The sequence below is a fragment of the Acinonyx jubatus genome, chromosome B1 (genome assembly GCF_027475565.1).
Source record: "Acinonyx jubatus isolate Ajub_Pintada_27869175 chromosome B1, VMU_Ajub_asm_v1.0, whole genome shotgun sequence".
Classification (NCBI taxonomy): Eukaryota; Metazoa; Chordata; class Mammalia; order Carnivora; family Felidae; genus Acinonyx; species Acinonyx jubatus.
In genome coordinates this window covers 169,512,036-169,538,170 of record NC_069382.1, presented here as the reverse complement: position 1 = coordinate 169,538,170, position 26,135 = coordinate 169,512,036, and the positions used below count along the sequence as shown (strand labels likewise).

At 41.8% G+C, this 26,135-nt stretch overlaps 1 protein-coding gene across 5 annotated transcripts in view; it reads left to right on the top strand.

Moving 5' to 3' along the window:
* FAM114A1 (family with sequence similarity 114 member A1) overlaps nt 1-26,135 on the top strand; it is a 69,002-nt gene that overhangs the window by 22,918 nt on the left and 19,949 nt on the right. For 3 of the 5 annotated variants that reach the window (XM_027055381.2, XM_027055395.2, XM_027055386.2), the window contains exons 4-8: nt 11,817-11,930; nt 12,056-12,159; nt 15,014-15,148; nt 18,993-19,145; nt 25,328-25,451. In XM_027055381.2, the coding sequence (XP_026911182.1) occupies nt 11,817-11,930; nt 12,056-12,159; nt 15,014-15,148; nt 18,993-19,145; nt 25,328-25,451 (630 nt within the window). Of the gene's footprint in view, nt 1-11,816; nt 11,931-12,055; nt 12,160-15,013; nt 15,149-18,992; nt 19,146-25,327; nt 25,452-26,135 lie in introns of those variants that run through there. The other 2 variants (XM_027055403.2, XM_027055410.2) reach the window with 2 other exon arrangements.

The following is a 26,135-nucleotide window of genomic DNA, read 5'->3' as shown; positions in this document are numbered from 1 at the left end:
TTCCTCTCTTTCCGTGTCTGGAATATCAGGGAACTCTGGCAAGAAGGAGATGGTGGTCAAATAAATGTTGGCCTTTGGGGAGGGCCCGGAGAGCAGATTTTTTTCTGTTGCTGATTTAAGGGGCCAGGTATGCTGTGGATTCTACATACGCAGATGGAAAAATCAACCGAGTTGAAGTAGAGAAACCTGTTTGGTTTTCCAAACAGGAAAGAGTCTCTTCAAGAGAGTGAAGACAGGTACTTGCAGCCATCTTGCTTCCTAGGGAAAACATTTGAGCTTTTAGTGGCTCTCAGATGGATCTTGCCACTGACAATATGTAGGAATGACATGCTTTCTGACCCCAAAACTAAAAATGTGGAGTCCAGGAGCGCCTGGGTGGCGCAGTCGGTTAAGCGTCCGACTTCAGCCAGGTCACGATCTCGCGGTCTGTGAGTTCGAGCCCCGCGTCAGGCTCTGGGCTGATGGCTCAGAGCCTGGAGCCTGTTTCCGATTCTGTGTCTCCCTCTCTCTCTGCCCCTCCCCCGTTCGTGCTCTGTCTCTCTCTGTCCCAAAAATAAATAAACGTTCAAAAAAAAAAGAAAATTTAAAAAAAAAAAAAAGTTCAAAGCTTTAAAAAAAAAATGTGGAGTCCAGAAGTTTTTGACATTTGTTAAATCGTGGAACAGTAAATAATATGGTTTCCAAATTACACAGCTCTCCTCATGGTTTATGTCATAAAACATTACAGTCTCCTGGATGCTTCCAACAGTGGTAATGGTGTCCACATCTGCCCTGGCTTATTATGAATTTGGTGCTTTGAAAAGTTCTATTATAGACAAAGGATTTGCTTTCTTGTTAAAAATTTAAATATAAGTTCCTTCCACAGTAAACACTGAAATCAACTGCCCTGTGGGGAGCAGTTCAGGTGTTTTTTGTACACTTACAAGTGCACCTACCTGAATCTGCTCTGCCCCCAGTTCAGTCTGTCATTGTTTCTCACCAATCAGTGGCTACACCTGATCATTTGACTTTGTGCTTCACTGGATCCATATGAAGTTTTCTATCCACCAACCGCCAGCCTGTTAAACTTACTACTCCGTTATCTTCTTAGGTGTCCTGTCGTAATCTGACCTTTGCACATATATAGCCTAGTGCAGCTGTGGTCCAGTGGACTATGTTCCAAGGCCTCTGGGATTTGTTGCCCAGTTCATATGTAACCAGTAGACGATGCTGGTTTTACTGCTTAAAAAGCAGGATGTGATTCTTGTGGCAGGTCCCACCCCATACTGGTGGGCACTCATCTTTTAATTTGACCTGAAGTCAGTGTGTTAATCTATAACCTATGCTTGTATTTGGTGTTACTCTTGAAGTTTCCCTGTGTCTAAGGCACCACGAAGATGATAGATGTTGGATCTTGTTAATGTTACAACCACTTTAAATTTCTGGTGGTTCTCACCTGGCTTTGTACACTGATTTAAAAAAGCTTAGAGGTGCCTGGGTGGCTCAGTAGGTTAAGCATCTGACTTCGGCTCAGGTCATGATCTCACGGTCTGTAAATTCAAGCCCCGCATCGGGCTCCATGCTGACAGCTCAGAGCCTGGAGCCTGCTTCGGATTCTGTGTCTCTTCTCTCTCTGCCTCTCCCCCGCACTTGCTCTGTCTCCGTCTCTCTCAGAAATAAACATTAAAAAATTTTAAAAAAATAAAAGAAAGCCTAGAGATATAACTGCTGTGGACCAGCAGGATCGCTGTGCCAGTCACTGTGGCCACTTTCTCTTTTATGGTTAGTGGAGATATGGTTCATCTGAGATTGGCATTTGCACATTGCCCCATAAAATAGCGGAATGAAGTTCAGTATAACCTCTTGTATTCGTTTCTATTGCTGTATAGCAAATTACCACAAATTTAGAGGCTTAAAACAATGTATCTTAATTATCTCGGTTTCCGTGGGTCAGGAGTTCAGGTCGGGGATACCTGGGTTCTCTGCTCAGTGACTTTACCAGGCTGAAATCAGCTGTGCCAGCTAGCTGCATTCTCATTTGATAGTCAGGGTCGTCTTGCAAGGTTGTTCAAGTTGTGGGCAAAATTCAATTCCTTGAGGTTGTAGGGCTGACACCCCCATTTTCTTGCTGGGGATTGGCCAGGGTCACTCTCAGCTCCTCCAGGCTGCCTTCAGGGCCTTCTTCAAAGCCAACAGAATAATCTCACCCACACTTCAAATGTCTCTCGTTAGGAAGGGCCTAGTCCCTTTTAAAGGCTCACCTGATAAAATTCAGGCCCACCCAGGATGATCTCCTTTGATACACTCAAATTCAACGGATTAAGGACCTTAATTATAACTGAAAAATCCCTTCACCTTTGCCATACAACTGTCACTTAACCATGGGAGTGAAAGACCAACATTTTCACGATGACCCTGTAGTGCTCAGAGGGGAGGGGATTACCCAGGGTGTGTACACCAGGGAGCAGAATCTCGCCCTTCCTACCCTACCACATTTCCCTTTTCTGTTTGAAATCCTCATCATTTACACCACTAAGTCCAGAAACTTCATATTTTTTGTGCCTCTAGCTACATGCTGGAATTGTTAGAAGCATTTAAATCTTGGCGTTCTTCTCATTTGCAACCAGCAATGGCCAAAAGGCACATGAGGGAGCTCAAGCAAATTTTGAAATGTTGATGCTTCTCCTTAGAATCCTATTAGATAAATTGGCACTATTTTTAGAAGAGTAGAGCCTAAACTGGTCCATCACCACTGGTCACCGCACCCCGAATAAATGCAGTAGCAATAACACTGAATACCATCCCTAAGTTACTCCTAAGGCATATTTTGGAGATTTCTGGCCAAGATATGCTGTGACTCTGTGTAGTAATAGTACCTAAAGTAATAGCAATACATACTTTAAAACTGGGTAAGTATCTCCATGGATGTGATAGAGAACTAAAACTTGTAGCATAAGGGGGTGGGGGTGGGGGGCTGAAGTTACGGGTTCCAGGGCTGGAGACAGGCAATGGTGGTAGTTGGGAGATTGACTCCCAAAAGATAATATGGATCACAAGCGTCCCACAAACGGAGAAGTGCCATAGCCTGGCTCACAGCCTGAAACACAGGGTTGGAGTAGAGCTTAAAAAGTCCTGGGTGCCATCCTGGATTGTCATCTATATTAAGCTGCTACCTAGGGAATGAGAGAAGCAAGTCAGGGACACCTTCTGTTATGTACAGCATAATATCCACCCAAGACTTTGTAGCACTAATAGTTTATTATCACGAGGAATAGAGACATTGGAAAACAGAGCACTCCCAGCAGTAGATGAGCTCTTGAAGGTTTATAAATTGTCTGTGGAAAGTAAAGAAAGAAAATAATCACACATTGCATTGCAGTTGACTCCCGCTCAGAAAGCTCATGTTACCCCCAGGGTAATTCTGGTTGCAGACACAGAAGTGCAAAACACGTAGTTGGTAACAAAACACAGAGCTGTCAATTGAGCACTAGAAATAGAAGCCAATACTTCATACACTTGTTGAAAAACTGCAGTCACAGTAGTTGGAACTGTTCAGAGTTTGCAGGAGAGTACTTGGAGAATTGAAACATTGGAAGGTGGTTCGTTCTCAGAAAGGGCGCTGGACCAGGAATCATAAAGATCTGAGACCTGGTCCTGGCTGTTACTAACTTGTGATCTCAGAGGACAGTCACTAACTACAACACCATGCACCTTATTTGGATTAGATTCCTTATTTGGAAAAGTATGGGTGGGGGGACTTAAGAAATTCTAAGATTCCTTCCACCTTCCAGAATATGATGATTCGTTAGTCTATGACTATATATAGAAGGAGAAAGATATTTATAACCCCTATGCTAAATGGGAAAATACAAAAAATGATCCACTTTTTGCTACTTTGTATTTTCGTATTTGGTCTTTTGCCTCACTACTTTGACCCCAAGGTTAAGGGAAAATGAGAAAAAATGGCCTCCCAATGCTTGATATAAAATCAAACAGTTCTCAGCCAACAATTATTTCTGGAGAGACTATAACTCTTACATTAGCTCCATCCACAGCTACACTGTCATCATGTTCTAAGAAGACTTGATCACATGCCACCCGTGTCTTTGGATAAGTTCATAAAATGAAATTAAAATTGTTATCATTTGAGATCCAGGCCGAAGCCGGAATGAAAAAGGAAAATATAAAAAATAATGATTTTGATGACCATTTCAAAGCGATGCTGTGAGAACCAGATGTGATTTCCCGCCAGCATCTGAGAGGCCTGACTTTTTCCTACACGATAGACTGGTAATCAAAATGAAAGTCAACAATGCTGAAACATATACAGATAGAGCGAGGTACAAATTGTATAGTAGAATACAGCAACTTGTTTCTAGATATTACAAAAGTCCTAAATGGTTTTTTTTTTAAATCTAGTTTTGACAGTTTTATAAGTCTAAACACCCTTTGCAGGATACCTGAGGAGAGAGAGGTGTATCTGATGTGTATATTTTTACCTTTTCAAAATTACCATTGTTCCCCTTTCCCATCTTCTTCCAAGTTATACAGTTTTCCCCTTTTGCACATTTTAATGAAACCCTTCCACCAGCACTGTCAGAAATAATGACAGCGTTTATTCCAGAGAATGGCAAACTAGTCAAAATGATACTACAGTGAGAATCCTTAACTGGGTAAATCACTATCGATATCACATGGATTCATTTCTGAAGGTGACATCACTGATCGTGTGAAAATTCTCCAGGATCATTAATACAGACAATTATAGGATGATAGGTCAGTGCATAGAGTTTGTTCACAATCTATGAATAAGACCGAGGGGTTAATGAACGTCTGTTTAACTGCCAGGCACGTGCTATCGGTTCAGAGACATTTCTTGTCAATTTTGAACCTAAAAAGAAGTGAGTATCTGACTACGGAGTGGACACCAAGCCTTAGAAGGAAGGCTTTCCCAGAAGGAAGGTGGAATGGATCCTCTTTTTGCTGCACTGATGTTTGGTTTAGTTGAGCACAGCCAACATCATCTGTGTTTTTCCGAACAACTACTACTCACGACTTTTTATACTATCTTGAATTCCTTGATAGAAGTTGGAGATGCAGCCAATATTTTTAAACTGTTGTATTTCTCAGGGCACCTGGGTGGCTCAGTCGGTTAAGCATCCGACTTTAGCTTAAGTCATGATCTCACCTTTGGTGAGTTGGAGCCCCGTGTCAGGCTCTGTGCTGACAGCACAGAGCCTGGACCTGCTTCAGATTCTGTGTCTCCTTCTCTCTGCCCTCTCTCATTTATATTCTGTCTTTCTCTGTGTCTCAAAAATAAATAAATGAACAAACATTGAAAAAAAAATTTTAACTGCTGTATTTCTCAAAAACTCGCCCAGAGTTTAAACTGATACAACTTTCAGAAGAGCAATTAGCATTATCTGTAAAATTTTAAATGCACATACCTTCTAGCCCAGTAGTTCTACTGCTGATCCTTTGAAAAAATTCATTAATATATAAAAAGATGTTCAATACAGAATTCACTCAGCAAATGCTTACTGTTCCAGACACTATTCTAAGCACTGGAGATAAGGCAGTGAGCACATGACACAAAGACCCTTGCCCTAGCAGGGCTTACATATGACTGGAAGGAGACAGACAATAGACAATATACATAATAAATAGGAAATTATATAGAGGGCTAGAAAGTGTAAGTCTCTGAGAAACATAAAGTGGAGTAGGGAGCACAGGTTAAGGTTTTAAAATGGTGGTGAGGGTTAGGTCTCAGGGAGGTGATAACGCAGCAAAGACCTGAAGGAGGTGAGGGAGTTGGCCGGGCATATATGAAAAACTTAAAACACCTCAAGTATCCACCCACAGAGCATGTTAGCTATTTGGATGTAGTGCAATGTAGATGTTCGGAAGAATAATCTATGTAACCATTAAGCTTTTTTTAAGGCTTATTTATTTTTCTAGAGAGAGAGACAGAGCACAAGAGAGGGAGGAACAGAGAGAGAGGGAGACACAGAATCTGAAGCAGGCTCCAGGCTCTGAGCTGTCAGCACAGAGCCTGACATGGGGTTTGAATTCACAAAGTGTGAGATCTTGACCTGAGCCAAAATCAAGAGTCAGATGCTTAACTGACCGAGCCACCTAGGCGCCCCTTTATGCAACCGTTAAACAGAATGAGGTAGGGACACCTGGGTGGCTCAGTCGGTTAAGCATCCAAGTCTTAATTTTGGGTCAGGTCGTGATCTCACAGTTCGTGAGTTCGAGCCCAGCATCGGGCTCTGCACTGACAGCACAGAGCCTGCTTGGGATTCTCTCTCTCCCTGTCTCTCTCTGTTATTCCCCTGCTCGTGTGCTGTCTCTCTCAAAATAAATAAATAAACACTGAAAAAAAAAAAAAGAATGAGGCAGATGAGTGTTGTAGGTCAGATGCCTGGGGGAGACACAGGCAGAAGTTAGGCTGTGGGAGTTTCACTGTGAAGTGCTCTCAGGATCAAGCCTTGCAGGAGAGTGAAGGATTGGGAAGCAGAACTGGGCCATCAGAGAAGCTGAACTGCAATGCAGGTTTTTCAGAGGCCTCAGTTTGTCCCCTAGGGAGCGGCGGAGGGGGTGGGGGGTAGGGTCAGGATGACTCTCCAGAGATGTCCCCCATAATGCACAGGGCACCACACTCGGCCCCTACCACCACCTGCATGTGCCGTGTATTTTGAAGTAGAAGAAGCCTGGTCCGGAACACTTCTACATAGGTATATGCTTTTTAAAAATGTTTCATGAAAAAAAATCACAAGAAACAAATAAGGGTTGTTATCTTTAGAAGGAAATGGGGGACCAGGGGCGCAGAGAGGAAAGTAGGGTCACTTAAAGTCTTTTAAGAGCTCCAAGCACTTTTCCTTTTTGAAGTTCCTCTTGTATCACAGCAAATGTAATGAAACACAGCCATATGCCTCATTAAATATATAATTTACAGGGGCGCCTGGGTGGCTCAGTCAGGTTAGTATCTGACTCTTGGTTTCAGCTCAGGTCGAGATCTCACGGTTTGTGGGATCGAGCTCCACGTCGGGCTCTGTGCTGACAGTGTGGAGCCTGCTTGGGATTCTCTCTCTCAACCTCTCCTTCTGCCCCTCCTCCTCTTGTGCTCAAGCACTCGCTCTCTCGCTCTCTCTCTCTCTCTCTCAAAAATAAAATAAACATTAAAAACTTCTAAAGTAAATAAATACATAATTTACATATGACTATGTAAGAGTTGAATTCATTTGAACTGTAGCTGACCCATTGACCTAATATCACATTTTGAATACATTTAAGTAAGTATTGATTAATTTCTATTTCCAATTTGCATATTTTCCTTTCTGTCGTTTAGAAGCAACATTTTTTTTCAGGTCTTAAACGTTTCCATAGGCTTTTATAAACTCATAGACTCTACTGTCTATTATGTTAGTAAGTCACCAGAAGTAGTCTAGGGAGAAAGAAGCTGGCCCACCTTCTGTTGTCTGTGATTCTAAACTCTTTGAATTTGATCATATAAATGTTTTTGTTTTAAAAATCAACCAGATATATCAGGAAAGTGAAATTATGAGTTTTTTTTAAGTTTCTTTTATATATATCCATTTCTTAAGGAAAAATAAAGAAATGGAAAAGAAGGAAACATTGTATTAAAAATTAAAATAGGGGGAGTCCTCTGAATGAGTTAGCTGGTCCCCTGCGTGCATGGGCTTTACCATATGGGACCAGTAGAAAGTACTCATGGAGGGGCACCTGGGTGGCTCGGTTGGTTAAGTGTCTGACTTTGGCTCAGGCCATAATCTCAAGGTTCATGAGTTCAAGCCCCACATCGGGCTCTTTGCTGTCTGTGCAGAGTCCACTTCGGATCCTATGTCTCCCTCTTTCTCTACCCCTCCTGGCTCACACTCTGTCTCTCAAAAATAAACAAACATTAAAAAAAGAAGAAGAAAGAAAATACTTGTAGAGTTAGCCAGTCATCCAGGGTGCTGCAGAGAACTACTCTTGCTTCCCTAAGTTACCTCTTGGCAACAAATTAGTTTCTTCCTCCACAAAGAGGGGAGACCTCGCTTTAATGGGTTTTAATCTTGGTGGAACTCACAAAATAATGGTTTGGTGATATCATGTGCTTTTTGAGGGAAAAAAAAAATTAAACTGGATGTATAAGATAACACCACACAGCATGGGGATGATTCTAAAAACATCACACCTGCCAACCCCTGACTGAAAGGGGCAGAATTAGAAGAAGATTTCACTCCAGAAATGGCCTTTGCCTTGCTGTCTAGTCAAGGTAAGGGAAGTCCAGTAATTTTAGCATAAGCTAGTTTTTTAAAAATAAAAAATCAGATCAAGGATCTGATTTCCAAGAAGTTATAGAAATGGGACTAAAATGACATTTATCCACTGTAAATGGCATATAAAACTTTCTTAATATAGCATAGTGGTTAAGCGTGTAAATTCTAGAGTTAGGACTGGGTTCAAAACCTGCCTCTGCAGGTTTGGGACCATGGGCAAATTATTTCATGTCACCAATATCTCAGTTTTCTCCATTGTGAAACAGGCATAATAGTATCCCTTATCTCATAGTGAGAAGATTAAATGAGATAATTTACTTTACTAGAAATAACTAGTCCAGTGCCTGGGACATAGTAAGTGTTCAAAAAATGTTGGCCGATACCAAGGGTATCATGTATTTCTCCTTGGTGATTTTATAGAACCCTGGGAGATAGATGTTACAATCCCCCTTTCAAAGAAGACAACAGTAGAGACTCAGAGGGTAAGTAACTCATGTAGATCACACAACTAATAAATGATGGAACCAAAATTCCTTGACAAGACTCCAGACTCCTAAGTTTAAGATGTTTACCACTAGGGTATAGGTGAGAAATTAAACACCAGCCAATCATTTAACATTTGCTTTAAAATTGTACCATATCACAGCATATGTACAACATTATTTTGTTTTTCATTTATTTATTTATTTTTTATTAGAGAGAGAGAGAGAGAGCAGGGGAGAGGGGCAGAAGGAGAGAGAGAAAATATTAAGCAGTCTCCATGCTCAGCTCCAGAGCCGGTCACGGGACTTGATCCTACAACCCTGGAACCATTCCCTGAGCCAAAATCAAGGTGGGGTGCTCCACTGGCTGAGCCACCCAGGTGCCTCATTGTATAACATTCTTATCTTCTTTGCAATATTCACCTATTTTTGCTGCAATAAGTCCAGGGGTAAAGGATATTCCATCTTTAGACCCATGGAATTTGAAGGAATTTCATTTCTTTGAGGATATTTAGGGTTCACAATGAAGTGTGAGGAATCCATGATTATACACTATAGTATTATTCGTATTTGTTGTTGTTGTTGTTTTTCTGCTATTGGTAGAACCTAATCAGTATCTCTGAGAATGAATTACTCACAGTCAAAAGGCAAAAATGATTCCATATATTACTTCCTTGTTCTGGGCACTAGATGTCACACTAAGTAAAGTTTTAGAAGTTATTCTTCAAAGTAGGGTGTGGCATCATTAAACCTTATCTGTGAAGAACCATAGCTTTCTAATTTTAGTAGAATGCACTAATGATGTACTTTCACTAACAAAAGAATTCAGAAAGAATTGTTTATCAGAAAATATAATTGGGGCAAACTTAAATATGTGCAATTCTTTGTATATCAATTATACGAAGGAAAGCTGTGGGCAGTATTGGGTGGGGGGGTATGGATGGGTGTGTGTGTGTAAGTGAGTGTGTGCATAGGTGTGGGTGTGTGGGTGTTTAGGTATGTGGGTGTGTGAGTGAGTGTGGGTGTATAGGTGTGTGTGTGTGTGTAGGTGTGTGTGTGTACGTGAGTGTGGGTGTATAGGTATGTGTGTGTGTGTATGAGTAGCTGGAGTAGCAACGTAGTGTCATGTGTATTAAACAGACACATCCCATTTATCTGAAAACAAAAATGGTATTTCCTTCCAGAAACAAAGTAACTTTTCTAGAGGCAATTTATGGGGACATACCCCTAATCATGTATGTTCTGAGATGGTGAGAAGCTGTTCTTCCCTAGGAAAAGAATCAGAGATGGTCTTCACGTGAAAGGGGTCTAGAAGGCGAAATAGGAGATAATGACAGTGTGGTCCATTAAATCCTGCATGTTCTCAAGGAAGGATGTGGAATCATCTTTCTTATATGGCTTTCTCAAAGAAAATGTAGCTGACTCCTCCCTGTCTTCTCCAACTCAGTTATGCCTTTATGTTAGCCCTCAGAAATCTCAGTGTGAATCCTATTTGAGATTTGTATGTATATTCTTTCCTTTTGGAAAATATGTGTGTTTTTAAAATATGGCAAGTAATATGGACTCATATGTAAATAGGCTAGATGGTATCTTGTAACTTGAAGGTGTTACTGAAACTTCAATAAATTTCCATTGAAATGCTTGGAATTTACTAGAAGGTAAGGGGAATGAGTTCAAGCCTTAGTTTTAGCAGTTATAGGTCATGTTTGTTCCAAGTAACTTGATAATGAATTTGAACTGTATCTAATGAGCTGCGCATGAATATAGGCATATGTTTCTTGTGAAATTAATGTTTTAAACATTGTAAATAATGTTATTTAAGTTTCCCTGTTTTCTAGATAGTGTATAATGACAGGTGGTTTCCACTGGATGTAATTAGTCCTCTGGTAAATATTAGTGCCCTGATTATGTTAAGATCACTCTGATAAATAAAGTTACAACTGATAAAATACTACTATTTGGGTTTGGGAGTCATCTGTGTCTTTCTCTTATTCAGGAGATGGACAGTGGGTCATTTTAATGGTGCTTTCTAAGACTAGGTGGTTCTCTTTGGCTCTCAAATCCTGCCATGACTTGGGATTTTTTCCCCCCACATATTAATATTGCTGCTGCCTTTGGTTTTAGCAACCTGATGTTGCCTGGGTCCCTGGTGAAATCGTTTTCCCTTTCTTCCTGCGATGCTAAGGGGGAGGTGAGTGCTGGGACAGTGGCATCCCAGGCTGTTTCTCCAAAAGAACTCAAAAAGCCATTTTAGGACAGTCAGTAGACCATTAATTTTTGTGTTCAGTGGGAACTTGAGAAAAGCTGTGGTTCATCATGGGGGCCTCTAAGGAGAAAAATTAATTGCTCCAGAATAAAATGTAGCCAAGACTATTTCTCTGTCAGGCCAGGGGTTGTTTGTGTGTGTGGCACACGGTGCTTGGATGAAGAGGTCAGCTCTGTGTTTACCAAATAGTTATTGAACACCCACTGTGCTGGGCTCTGGAGACTATAGGCATCTTGGCCCTGCTCAGATGGCGTAAAGCCAGTGACCTTCAGCCTGGCCGACGACTGTTAGGAGCTTGCATGCGGACCGTTACTGCTTAGGACAACTGGCAGAGCCACTGGGTGCTCTTCCTGGTTTGCTCACTGATTGGACTTTTGATTTTGACATGTCAGCTCCAGACCTTGCACTCTCCGCACTGAAAGAATGACTAACACTTTGAAAGAGCATGCTGGGCCTCACCCGATTTCAGCTCGGTGACTATTAATTGAGTGTCTGTGACCGGGCTAGGCCTGCAAGGAATTCAAAACTGAATGATGCATGCCTGTTTTGAGGAGTTTAGAAAAGAGTAAAGAGGAAAAGACAGGGATCCTATTCACAGATATCTTGGATTTGGAATCCCAGGTTGCTAAGCAGACCGTCTGAGAAACAAATGAGAGGGATTGCAAAGTCCATGCTGTTAACCACTACATGCTCTTACAACCGGGGTATATGCCTACAGCTTACAACAGCTCTGGAACATGAGCTATCGAATTGCAGACCGTGGGTTTCTATTGTATTGGGAACGGTATTTTTATTTCCTGGCAGGTCATGGATTGACAGCAGTCAAGGAAAAAGCAGGAGCCACACTACGGATTCATGGTGTAAACTCCAGCTCTTCTGAAGGGGCCCAACCTGATACCGAAAGTGGAGTCCCTCAAAGTGAGCGATCTGTTTATCTGGGGGCTTCTTGGACTTCAGCTGTATCGCACTATGTGCGCAAACAGAAGATTTCTAAGTCCAGATCAGTAGACTAAACTCTAAGAGGATGTTTCTCTCCTTACTAGCAGATGTGGCCACAGATCAGAGTCCCACAGAAAGCCCACCCACTTCTCCCTCATCCGGGTCTCGGGGCATGCTGTTCGCCATCACCAATGTGGTTCAAAACACAGTAAGTCGTTAGCTGCTTCCTCTGTTTTCCCTGGTCTCTCCCAGCGCCTTCTTTTGATATCTGTGTTTACCCGTGACCTAGATACATCAGAGAAAAGATGGTCTTGCTCATAACTTCAGACTATGGTTTTGTTATGCTTTCTCCTACAGAGTAGGTGTAACCTTGGCACCAAAATAATAAGAGCAAATGAAATACATTTTATGTTTAAAAGAAAGGACTGCTCAGAAGGAACGTTTTCAGTCTGCTGTAACAGTGTCCTTTCCAACAGCTGCAAGGACAGCCTCCGGCTGGGGAGGAGAGAGGGCTCTTTCTTAGAGCGGAGACAGCTGGTTTTCTTCCATGGTCTATGTTTCTTTTTTTAAAAAATTCTTTTTAACGTTTATTTATTTTTGAGAGAGAGAGAGAGACAGAGCATGAACGGGGGAGGGTCAGAGAGAGGGAGACACAGAATCTGAAGCAAGCTCCTGGTTCCGAGCTGTCAGCACAGAGCCCGACGCGGGGCTCGAACTCAAGGACCGCAAGATCATGACCTGAGCTGAAGTCGGCTGCCCAACCGACTGAGCCACCCAGGCGCCCCAGGTCTATGTTTCTTAATCTTCAATTTGAAGATTATAAAGCCATTCAGAAACCAAAAAAAAAAAAAAAAAAATGCTGGTAAGGAATTGGAAACAACATCCTGAGATGTTTCTGAAGTGTTTCCAGATAACTAAGACCAACATTCTTCCCCCATCTTAACCTCCCATTCCTACTCTCCCCATTCCTTGAATAACCCTAAGTTTATCCCCTGCCCCAGATCCCTGTCTGCCTCTTCAAGAAGCTTATTATTGGCAGCAAAACACTGATGAATAATGAAAAAGCAGGGAGGCACCCCAGATGAGATGATGCAGCTAGCCGGTCTTCAGTGTCAGGAAGAAAAGGTTTCTTTTCTGCTGTGTAAAAACCAACTACTTTTTCTAGAAGTATAGTTGATGTCCAATTTATTCATTCATTCATTTAAAAACAAAAAGGTGGGGGCACCTGGGTGGCTCAGTCGGTTAAGCGTCTGACTTTGGCTCAGGTCATGATCTCACCGTTGGTGAGTTCGATCCTTGCGTCAGGCTCTGTGCTGACAGCTCAGAGTCTGGAGCCTGCTTGGGATTCTCTCTCTCTCTCTCTCTCTCTCTCTCTCTCTCTCTCTCTCTCTCTCTGCCCCTCCCTTGCTCACGCTCTGTCTCTCTCAAAAATAAACATTAAAAAAAACTTAACAGAAAAAAAGGTAATCAGTCCTCACTATGTGCCAGGAACTATGCTAGATGCTGGGCATATGTGGACAAACAAAAGGGCACAACATCCTGGAAGACAGAGCCAACTCAAAGGTGAGTACAGTGCAATGTGGGAAGGAGAGGAAGCTGTGGACACATATGTGAAGTCATCTTACCGGACTTTGGGGTCAGAGCATGCCAGAATTAGAAAATGCGTGCTCTCCTCCTTGCAACTCAAGGCCCTCTAGACTAAGGCTGAATGAGAAGCAGCAAGTGTGTTTTAGGAGTCAAACAGCAACACATGTCCAGTATGCCTACATGTGGAGGGGGTCGGGTTGGGGATGGGGCGGAGCTCTTTCATATCCCTGGTTATAAGAAATGAGTTCATCGTCTCCCTGAGTGACAGCGCAGGGCACTCTGAGTTTGTCTTCAGCACCCTCAATTCCTTTCTGTGTTCTCTTCTACCTTCTGATACTTACTTTTCCCAAGTTCCAGACACTCCTACCAGCTTTGCCCTTAATCAAAGTCTCCATGTCCTTCTTTCTCCCATTTTATTCTCTACTGAAGTAATCCCTCGTAGAATATTAAAAGACATAAATCAAATCATGCAAAAGTATGAATTGTGATATCCCATAGTCCTTCCACAATATACATGTGTTAAAATCTGTTTTCTGATGTGAATATTGAATGGCCCCCAAATCTGAAAACAGCATCTAAATGTCCAAGATGGAAATGCCTACTAAAGTATATTAATTCAGCGAAGTCTAATATTGCTAATGAAGCAATAATTATGAAGATTGGAAAATGTACACAGGCAATAATATCTTAATAAAATATAATGTGTATAGTTCATGTAAGGCAGAAAAAACACAGATGTGTGCATAGTATAATTGCAGTTGTGTAGTTGGAGTATATGAACAGAAGCTGTAAAGAAATGTAAGCAGTTCTATTTATATGAACAGTTTATGTGAGTAAATCTTGGTTGTTTTAATCTTTCTTTTTTAAGGAAAACAATGGCTGACAAGAGGATTTGCAGGATCATTGTATGATGGAACAGTTTCTAAAGGCAGCCGTATATGGAAATCAACCTGTCTTATTTCATGAATATACTAATTATAGGCAGTTATTGCTAGTTTCTGAAAGTATGCAAGGGCCATCTGAAACAGCCTGAGGGTCCCATACTCCAAGGCCCTAGATTAAAGAATTTGCTAAATTGGCAAGAGTATTTGACATTTTAATAGACTGCTCCAAACAACTCTGTTACTCAGGTTAACATTCTTTCAAACAAAAACAGTAATGGGATCACCTATTAATTTCATGTCTTAGATACGTATTCTATTCATACACATAGAGCCAGTAAAAATTAATCCCAAATATGCTTTGGTTTTTCCTAAGCGTCCTTTTTAAATAATATTGTATGCCCTACAAATTATATGCCATATGTCCTTCCAAGGAAAAGAAAACAGCATTAAGTGGATGTTAAATCCCTGATGAGAAAAAATTGTGACTTCATATTGATTTTAATATTTGCACATAGTGCCTTCTGTGAGTTTCTGACTGCTGTGAAATTGCAAAAGGCAAAAGCTAATCCCATGTGATTATCTCATCTGCAGGGTAAAAGCGTCTTAACGGGCGGTCTGGACGCTCTGGAATTCATTGGTAAGAAAACCATGAATGTCCTTGCGGAGAGTGACCCAGGCTTTAAGCGGACCAAGACACTCATGGAGAGAACCGTTTCCTTATCTCAGGTGGGATTATATACTTTTGCCATCCTTTCTTTCAGTCAGTAAAGTAAATACCTTTTTATTTATCTTTTTAAATAGGTATTTTAAAGCATGTGATTTAAATTCAAATGACCTAAGACAGTAGAGAATGAAAATTGAGTTTCTAATGCACCTGTTCCCCAGCCACTGGGTTCCTCATGGGAGGCAAACGCTGTTAACAGCTTCTTATGGATTCTGTCAGAATTATCATATAGCTATAGATATGGGTATAGACATAGACAGAGATACAGATACATATATACTTTTGCAGACAAATGGTAGCATGCTAACCACACCCATTTGTACCTTGCTTTAATCACTTAATAATTTCTTGAAGATTATTACATTTTTGCCATTTGTCTTAGTCCACACAGGCTACTACAACAAAATATAAGACTAGGTTTCTTATAAGCTACAAACATTGACTTCTCATAGTTCTGGAGGCTGGGAAGCCCAAGATCAAGGTGCTGGCAGATTTCAGTGTCTGGTGATGGCCCATTCCTGGTTCATAGATAGCCATCTTCTCGTCTTCTCGCTGTGTCTTCACATGGTAGAAGGGGCAAGAAGCCCTGTGGGGGCTCTTTTATAAGGACACTAATCCTATTCATGAGGGCTCCACCCTCATGACCTAATCCCCTCCCAAAGGCCCTACTTCCAAATACCATCACATTGGGGATTAGGTCTCAACCTATGAATTTGGGGAGCGGGGCACCGGGGTGGCTCAGCTGGTCGTGTCCAACTTCAGCTCAGGTCATGATCTTACAGTCCTGTGAGTTTGAGCCCCATGTCAGTCTCTGCACTGACAGCTTGGAGCTTGGAGCCTTCTTCAGATTCTGTGTCTCCCTCTCTCTCTCTGCCCCTCCCCCACTGTGTGCTTTTGCACACACGCACGCTTTCTCTCTCAAAAATAAATAAATAAACTTAAAAAATGAATTTTGGGGGGACACAAGCATTCAGTTGAAAGCATCATTGTATGTATTCCAGCTCTACTACTTTCTAGCCACATGACCTTGAGCAGGTTACTTAATTCTTCTGTGCCCTGGTTTACTCGCCTGTGCACTGGGTGCAACATCAATACCTACTGATAGTAAAGATTCAATGAGTTGGAAGAGTACTGGACTCTTAGCAAACATCAGGAACGGTAGTTATTGTTGTTGTATTACTATGTGTCAATATAATAGGTGGAAATGGCATCATTGGAATTTTAATTTACAGTCCTCTTACTATGTGCAAGGATGGGCCTCTCTTCTCACACTTCAAGTTTTAAAGTTTTCCAACCCTCCTTGGGAAATACGATATGAAGAATTGAATCTGTGGGGCACCTGGCTTGTACAGTCGGTAGAGCATGTGACTCTTGATCTTGAGGTCATGGGTTTAAGACCCATGTTGAACGTAGAGCTTACTTAAAAAAAAAAAAAGAATTTAATCATGTTTTGCTTACCTATAGTAGTTAAAGAAGTTAAAAGTAGTATTTATTTTCTTTTCCAAGTATAAAACCCTAATAGTGAACTTGCTTTTTCAGATGGCACATGCCCAGTTCATGCTCCACAGTGCGGACATGCTCCTGGTCCCTTCCTCCATAACAGGCAGATACGCCAGGTCTGTCTCTGCCTTCCTGAAATCAGGAGCAGCTGATACAGCCCCAGATTTCATAAATTTCATAGGCAGGACAAACATACCTTCTCCTGGCTCAACACTAGGAAGCCACTAAGGAGCCATCACTGACATCATGTTAGTGGCATTTCCTGAAAAGCTTTTGTTTTAAGCTATTTCCTCTGGTCTCTTCCAGAGTAACCTTCATATAACCACTCTGATATTATAGCTCAGGTCAGGACTTGGCAGGATCATCTAAACCACCAGCCTACCGATTCTGCAAAAGAAAATACATTTGTATTAATCAGATAATTAATACCAGATGTTGCAAAATGAAAATGAAACTAAAACACCAACCCCCAAGGATCGATGTGGCTAAGAGCAAAAAAATCTAACTTTCGCTCCTGCAGCGTGAATGTCCCTGTTCAGGGACTCTCTAGATAGCTCTTTTCTGAGTCCATTATCTTGTGGATCTGCCGTCCTAAAATCTTTACTTCCAGCCTCATAGAAGGGGAAGGAATATGGGAGGGCCCGGTAGGTAGGACACTTTAGGACTTCTCCCTGGAAGTGATATATGTCACTTTACCTTCATTCCTTTGGCCAAAACTTCCACAGAGTCTACCTAATTCAACTCAAGGGGCTGAGAAATATAGTTCAGTTATGTGTCTAGGACGGAAAGGGTATTTGGTGAGCATGTAGGAATATTGTTACCACAGGACTTATATATAAAATTTATATAGATACATACGTACATATTATATATTATATATACACATGTACCTACCTATAAGCCTATATATGTGTCTATATATAAGTATATATGTATAGATATAAATTTCATTCTAGTTAAGAAGGTGATAATGTGGGGGAAATGTGACCAAGTCCAGAAACTGGCTAACTATGCTTCTTTGGCTGAAATTCACATACCTCTAAAATGGAGAATTTCAGGGCGCCTGGGTGGTTCAGTCGGTTGAGCGTCCGACTTCAGCTCAGGTCATGATCTCACAGTCCATGAGTTTGAGCCCCGCATCGGGCTCTGTGCTGACAACTCAGAGCCTGAAGCCCACTTCAGAATCTGTGTCTCCCACTCCCTCTGCCCCTCCTCCACTCATACTCTGTCTCTCTCTCTCTCTCTCTCTCTCTCTCTCTCAAAATAAATAAACATTAAAAATTTTTTTTTAAATCCCCAGTGGTAATTTGATGAGATTGTTTTGAAAATTTAAAATTCAGAGCTTGTACATATTAATGTTAAAGACAGATAGAGGGGAGAATTCTGTCTGCAGCCCAGTGAGTTTTTGGCTAAGCGCCTCAAGAACCCAAAAGGAGAAATGGGGTCGATTGTTTTATTGATGCACATTAAAAACCACGGTCTGTTCTTCCATGATCTTTCCCTTGTGAATTTGTGGTGGCCACTGTGTTTATGGTGCTCTCCATAGATACTAAAGAACCCTATAAACGTAATGCCCAGTAAACTTAATGAGGAATCAAATAAAGGATGCTTAGAATCACAGAAAGCAAGTGCAGGAAATTGGGAGTGACTGGGGGACTCGGTGTTCACTTTGCTCTCTTTATTTAATCAACAAAAAAAATAACTAGAGAGAAATGATCAACATGGAGAGGAACTCCATTCACAGTCCTACTTCTCCAGCATCAATAAGCTAATATTCTTCTTTATACTTAGTATCTGATGAGAAATACGTTATGAGTTTATATTTTATTAATATTGTTCATCAAAGATGGTTAATAGCCACCCACATAAAATTTTTTAAAATAACGCAACTCAGATCAAAGCAGACCAGCTTATGACTGCCTTGAGGTCTGCCTGGGTGCCAAAGTTGCAGTGAATCCTATCACAATAGATTAGACTTTCCTGGTGTGCATCGATTTGCTCGTTATAGATAATTTGGATATTTTAGAAAATAAGAAAATTAATCACACACGGAAAACACTTCAGCGGAAACCACGGTTCAGCTTCTGATGTGCTTCTTTCCAATCCTGTTCCCAGGCATAGAATTTTTGCTTTGTCTTTTCATGTATATAATGAACATGGAAAACTCAAAGTGGAATATTATGTAAAAATTGTCAGTAGGATCAATCAAAGAATCATTGTGTTAGAAATTCCCAAGTAACTAAAACCTACTCTTCACAAATACAAAGCCAGCCCTTATCTCCCCTGATTCAGGAAATGAGGCATCCCAGCATACACCCAGGGCACAAACACTGTGTATTTCCGCAGATGTTAAGAGAAGCCAAGGAGAAAGAGAAGCAGAGGTTGGCCCAGCAGCTCACGGCCGAGAGGACCGCACACTACGGGATGCTGTTTGATGAGTATCAAGGTTTGTCACACCTGGAAGCCCTGGAAATTCTGTCCAATGAAAGTGAAAGCAAGGTATGTCAGCCCTGCTCATGTATAATACCATGTTCACTGGGGCACGTGGGTGGCTCAGTTTGTTGAGCGTCTTACTCTTGATTTCAGCTCAGGTCATGATCTCAGGGTCATGAGAACAAGCCCTGTGTCAGGCGCCGTGCTGGGTGTGGAGCCTGCTTAAGATTCTCTCTCTTCTCCCTCTGCCCCTCCCCCTGCTCATGCTCTCTCTCTCTAAAAAAAAAATAATAATAATAACAATAAATAAAATAAAATTCCATGTTCACTAATTTGTTTTCTTATACATGAGAGAAACTGGAAAATCTGCCATTAAAATATCTCATGTTTAGGGCCTTGTTAGTAGTGTGCTAGGGTCACAAGTATGATACAGTTTGATGACCCCTTGTGCTCCACATTATTTCTTCTCTGTCCTATGCTAAGCTATTACCCCTCCCCGCCCCCAAGAGGGCCAGCAAAATAAGAGTCATCACCACCATACTTCATGGTGCCAAAGGTTGCTCAGAAACTTGCCTGTCAGGCTCCTGGCCCTGTGCTTTCTTTTGGTGATGTACCCAGACCAGCGATGCCCTACTAGGCCACATTGCCATATCCACCCAATGAAAACAAAGCAGCTGATGTTTCTTCCAGACTGCAGGGTTTTAATAGAGTTTTATGGGCTAAATAGTGATGTGTTCACCCATTCGTTAAAAAGCTTGGGCCACAAAAGGCAGGATTATCTTGCTGGGGGTTAAAGGTCTATTGGGGGGGGGGCACCTGGATGGCTCAGTTGGTTGAGCATCAGTCTTCAGCTCAGGTCATGATCTCACCATTCATGAGTTCAAACCCCATGCTGGACTCTGTGCTGACAGTTCAGAGCCCGGAGCCTGCTTCAGATTCTGTGTCTCCCTCTCTCTCTACCTCTACCCTGCTCTCACTCTGTCTCTCTCTCTCAAAAATAAATAAACATTAAAAAAAAAAAAAAAAAGTTCTATCTGGGAATGTTCCAGAATGGAAACCTGGGAATTACCTGATAGCCCTGTACATTCACATCCCCATCACTGTGATCTCAAGAAACAAAATAGAAACAGTAGAAATCAGCAGGGTTTGGGGATTTTTTTTTTAAAGGATCTACGTGGGGGATGGGGGAGGGTAGTTATTGAGCAAATACTCATATGATACTTATATAGTCACTATTCTAAGTGCTTTAAAACTATTAATTCACTTAGTTATATATACAGCTCTTTTGCCTGGTGTCAGGCTGATTGTACTTTGGGGTGTTTTCCTGGCGGAGCCATAGGGTAGCACCTGCTGGACGTCTTGGGAGGGGCCATAGTTCATCTCAGTGACATTCACTGGGGACAAGCAGGACCCCTGATGGCAAGAGGAACTTGGAAGTGAGCCTTACAGTAGAGGAGTGATTCTTGACTCTCTCTTGGCCATGTCCTCCATGTTTGCACTTGGAGGGGATACAGACATTCTTGATGCCCACCTAAGCCAGGAAACATGGCCTCTGCCCTATAAGAGGCAACCAAGAACCAAACAGGATGGAAATCCCCCTCCTTCCAGATGATTGAGTTATGTGTCACTTTTCTGTGTTTATTTCTTTTTTATTGTTGTTATCCATGAGCCATCAGGAACAGTCTTGTGGTTAAACGGTTAAAGGGGGTAATTTTTTAAGAACAAAATCATGCCTCATATACAGTTACAAAATGAACGTGAATTAAAGAATTTATTTAGCCTCTTAATTAAATGAAAGAACCAAGCAGATATTATAATTGGTTCAGGGGAAAAGCCAACACACATATTTACGTGGAGTAAAGCAATTTTGAAACCAGTGTGCAAATGGTCATAAACCACAGGAGGTGAGGCTGTTCCTCTGCTGGACAGAATCTATTCACACGTCTATAGACTAGAATTATTTTGCACTGCTCTCAGCTCGTGCAATCCATAGAGTTGTGAAGTTGCTCCCATAGACTCGGAATCAGATAACCTGGTAACGTGTGCTCTAGAAAATGTAGTTTTCCACTGAATCACAAATCTTTCCCTATAAAAGCTGGGCTTCGAGTCAGACATTACACGATCAAATACCACTCAGTAGTAGCTGTATGATTTTGGACCCATCTTACCTCAATCTCCTTATCTGTGAAATGGGATTAATAATAAAACCTACCTCATAGCAGCATTAAAGAATTAAATGAGATAATCCACGTGAAGCCAGTTGCAGCTTGCTGAATAGATAATAAGTACTCAATAAATGTTAGCTGTCTTTTTATACATGTTTATGTATATGCATATATAAGGTTGATGACATTTTATTTTTACATGCATTCTTATATGTGTGTGTATGTGTGTTGTTTTAATTAAAAACATAACACGGATGTATGGTCTCTTGTAGTTATCATAGTGGTAGAGAGATTCCATTCTGGAGAGTTCCATTGCAGTTTTCAGCTGTGAAAGAGTCCCAGGTCCTTAGAAAAGAGCCCCAAACGACTGACGTTGCTAGGAAGGAGGTTTGGTCCCTGGAGGGATGCATTTCCCTCTGTTTACACACTGTTCTACAAGCTCTGCTTTTGTTCCCCCGGCCTAGAGATTTTTATAGATTCATAGTAGGGAATGCAGAACTTTTTCTTGGATTAGTAATGCGTTACTGGGTGCTATAAAAAAAAAGTCCTAAAAATATATGGGTCAAATCAGTAGGCATTATCCTCATTCTAGAACCGTCCAAGATGGGAGTGCCTGGTCATCAGGCAGCTTTCCTGAATTAGGGGTTCAGGAGCCACGCTCTGTCCATCTCATGGCTCCACTAGATCCGTCCTGATGTTCACCTGCCTCAGGCAAGAATACAAATGGAGACCCTTACTGGGGTTGTCAGATTTAGCAAATAAAAATACAGGATGACAAGATAAGCTTTAACTTTTAATAAACAATGAATACTTCTTTTTAAAATGTTTTTAATGTTTATTTTTGAGAGAGAGAGACACACACACACACAGAGTATGAGCAGAGGAGGGATAGAGAGAGAGGGAGACACAGAAGCCGAAGAGGTCTCCAGGCTCTGAGCTGTCAGCACAGAGCCTGATGCAGAGCTCGAACTCACAAATGGTGAGATCATGACCTGAGCTGAAGTCAGACGCTTAACCGACTGAGCCACCCAGGCGCCCCAACAATGAATACTTTTTTAATGTAAATATGTCCTCTGCAATATTTGAGACACACACTTACACTAAGAAAATATTCATCATTCAAATTTAACTAGACCTCCTCTACACACCAAATTCTTGGAAGTTAAAGGAGTTTTGAAACAAACTGTTGAAAAAATATATATATTCTGTCATCCTACCCTAACAAATACACTTTTATAATGACTTTGAAGGCCTGGTTCCCATTCAGACTTCTCACACTCCTCACATTTCCGTACTACCCTCCTGCCTGCTCTCCTGTCTTTATTTCCAGCTATCTCTCACTTCAAGGGCTTTATATGTACATGTGAGGATACCCTAGTTCAAGTTCCATCCACGCCACTGCTAACAGCCACCTCTTAGACCTAGGGGTGCACCCTCCAGTGGATGGTCCTGCCATAAGGAGCACATCCTGAGTAGAGATCCATACAGGCTGAGGGAGGGAAACTTTAGCAACTTTAGTACCTAGAGAGTGGTTTGGAAGAAGGAGTGTGGGCTCTGGGTGGGCACATCCCTTTGGCCCTGTGGACTCCCCTGTGTCTGAGTCTAGAGCATTGGATTTCACCATCTTCTAGGCCCTCTTTGTTGTCTTTATCCCACCAGCACAAGGACAGAAAGGTGTAGAGGGTACACTCCCATTTTTTAAGAGCCTTGACCTGAAAATGATACACATCACCTCTGCTGACCTTGCTATTGGCTAAAACATAGACACATTATATGGAAATATAAGGAATTATTATCATTACTACTCTACTAGATTGACTCTAGGATGGCAACAGGCATGACAATGTGGTATACTATAAACCTTATGAAAAAAACTAATCATTTTAATTGCTATTATACACAATAGCTCACAAGAACAGTAAACAAGAATCTTCAAAATGGCACTCTATACTCCCTCTCAGGGAAAAGATTTACAAGGCAGACTGTCTACCCTTGTGTTCCCATCAACACTTAGCAGAATGCCAAGCATATAGTCAGCATTCTATGAATATTTATTGAGGAGTGCATGATTATTTATTATTGGATTGAAATAAAGATTCAATGCTCATCACCTTGGCATAATGGAATGAACTAGGAGGAAGCAAAAGAGATACTGTAGTAGAAAGATGCTGACAATAGATTCCTTTGTTAAAAAGAATCCTTTCCAAAGGATGCCCAAGGCATACAACCCCGGTGCATTCCCTCCCAGAGGATGGCTCCCCTCCAGAAGACATGAGGAAACCATAATGCCCCACATTTTCACTAAGTGTTGTGCTCAAGCACATTTATTCAATAATTACCTTTTTTATTTTACTCTTTGAAAACTGCTGTTTAAAAATACATCTGAATTGTAGGAATCTGATGTGGGCCTATCTAGGACCCTGAGACCTAATCATGAATATCTGAGCTGAAAAGAAGCTCTTAAAAGGTCAGAGCCAAAGGATGTGGGGGCAGCCATCATGCAGGGTGCATTTGCCTCCACCTGCTGAACTCCATGACTGATGGGTTTGTGTGGATGCCTTCCTGCCACGCTTCCTTCCGGAGCTCCTTGCCATTGCATTCTGTCCTCCTGATATACATGACAACTTCTAGGAAAATGTTTTCCTGGCATCCCTGATGCCCTCTCTAACCCTCTCGCTTACCCTGATGTGTGAATCTACAACCATAATGAATACGAAAACATATTCCAGGGGGCATTGCGGCTCCTCAGCTGGTTCTGGCTCCAGAGCAAGTGTTTGACCTGCAGAATGAAAACTTTACTACTTTACAGTCTTATGTCATTTTTTGTATGGTTTTTCCATGCACTATGGCCATTTTGAAAGTTCAAATCAGTCTTCAGATTCACAGAGGATGGCTGGCCACGTGTGCAAATAATTTTTAAGTGTTTACCGCGGTCAGTTTCAAAAGAGGGGCTCTGAAGACAGTGAACAGGGAAGTTGTCAGCTCAAGCATCATCCTCTGTGAAGTCTCCCTGCCCACCTTCTTGTCTCCCCAAGTGGGACTGAAGTCGCCTCCCTGGTGCCCCACTGCCCCTCCATTCACATCTGTCATGGCCGTTAGCGGTTAGCCTGGGCTTTCCTCCAATAGACTGCAAGATCTCTGAGAAGAAAAATGTGTCTCATGTGTTTTTGTAGCCGTGGTGTATAACCCACATCTAGCAAGTAATAATGTATGTATATCTGTATATGTAAAACATTTCTTTATGTGTTTGTTTATATGTATATGTATTATACATACATATGTTAATATTCTTTTATGTTAACATACATGACATATATGTAATTTCTTGACTGTCACTGTAAGTACTTTTAAATACATTATCTCATTTAACCCTCAAAACAACCTTACAAGGGAGATGCTATTAGAACCCATTTTACAGATAAGGAAGGAAAGACATAGAAAGGTTAAATAAATTATCCCAGGTCACACAATTCATAAGTGAGGGACTCATATTTGTTGTTTTTTTTTTTTTAAGAGTGAGAGATAGCAAGCAGGGAAGGGACAGAGGGAGAAAGAGAATCTTAAGCAGCCTCCATGCTCAGCGCAGAGCACAGAGCCCGATGTGGGGCTCAATCCCATGACCTTGAGATCATGACCTGAGCCGAGATCAGGAGTCAGTCGATTAACTGACTGAGCCACCCAGACGCCCCACGGGGCTCATCTTTGAATTCAGAGTTGACAACATGTGTGTTTTTAACCACTTGGCTACAAGAGCTGCCACCACAATTTACTTAGCGTCTGCCTTTTGCACCTGTGTCTCGTACTTCACGGTCACTATTTCATTTACGTCACAAAGGATCACAATGAAGTGTGGCTCTCCCTTTAAAGTTGTAAAAGCTGAGGCCCAGGGAGCTTATGTAACTCACCCAAAGTTGCAAGGTTCATAGGCAGTAAATCCAGCGTTCAACCTGGCATTACCCCCCGCCGCCCCCCCCACACACACCACCAATCGCCTGAGTCCTGGGAGAACTGGGGACGGCCCTGTGTAAATGTGACTAATGAGAAGAAAAGATGACAGTTACACTGACCTATTTCTGTTTTCAGGTTCAGTCATTTTTAACATCGCTTGATGGAGAGAAGCTGGAACTCTTAAAAAACGACCTAATTTCCATTAAAGACATCTTTGCAGCCAAAGAATTGGAGAATGAAGAGAATCAAGAAGAACAAGGTAAAGGAAAATAACCGGTTAAACAGCAAAACAAAGTGTTGGTATGATCCTTCAGAAACGGCTGTTAATAAACGCAGCCCTTTGAACAGGGGATGATTTAATGCAAGTGCCCCTCCTCCTCGCTTCCAGAACACTCTGTACATCTGCTCTTGTTACAGGAGCTGGTCGCATTGATCCGTAGGGCGGGAACTCCTGACTGACGCATCTTCATTTCTCTGGTGGGCAGCACAGTTCCTGACACATCACGGCACACAGTAAACTCAAATGGTCACATGGACCAAGAACGCAGTGCCCTGAGCAGGGCCCTGATGACTGGAGTTTATGCTCTGATATCTAATTTCGTATCTGCATGCAGTGGGCAGGGCTTTTCATGGATTTCTTCTTGTATTTTTCTTTTCTTTCTTTCTTTTCTTTTTTTTTTAAGAATTTATTTATTTTGGAGGGGCAGAGAGAGAGAGAGAAGGAGAGATGAGCATAGAGCCCAACGTGGGGCTCAATCTCACAACCCTATCATTACTTGAGCTGAAATCAAGAGTCGGACACTTAACCAGCTGAGCCACCCAGGCTCGCCTGAGAGTAATTTCTTACTGAGGTCATCACCTAGCACTGCAACCACAGTTGTTCAGGTTATGCTAACAGACAACCATGGCCACACAGGCTGACTTCTCCTGGGACTCTCTCAAG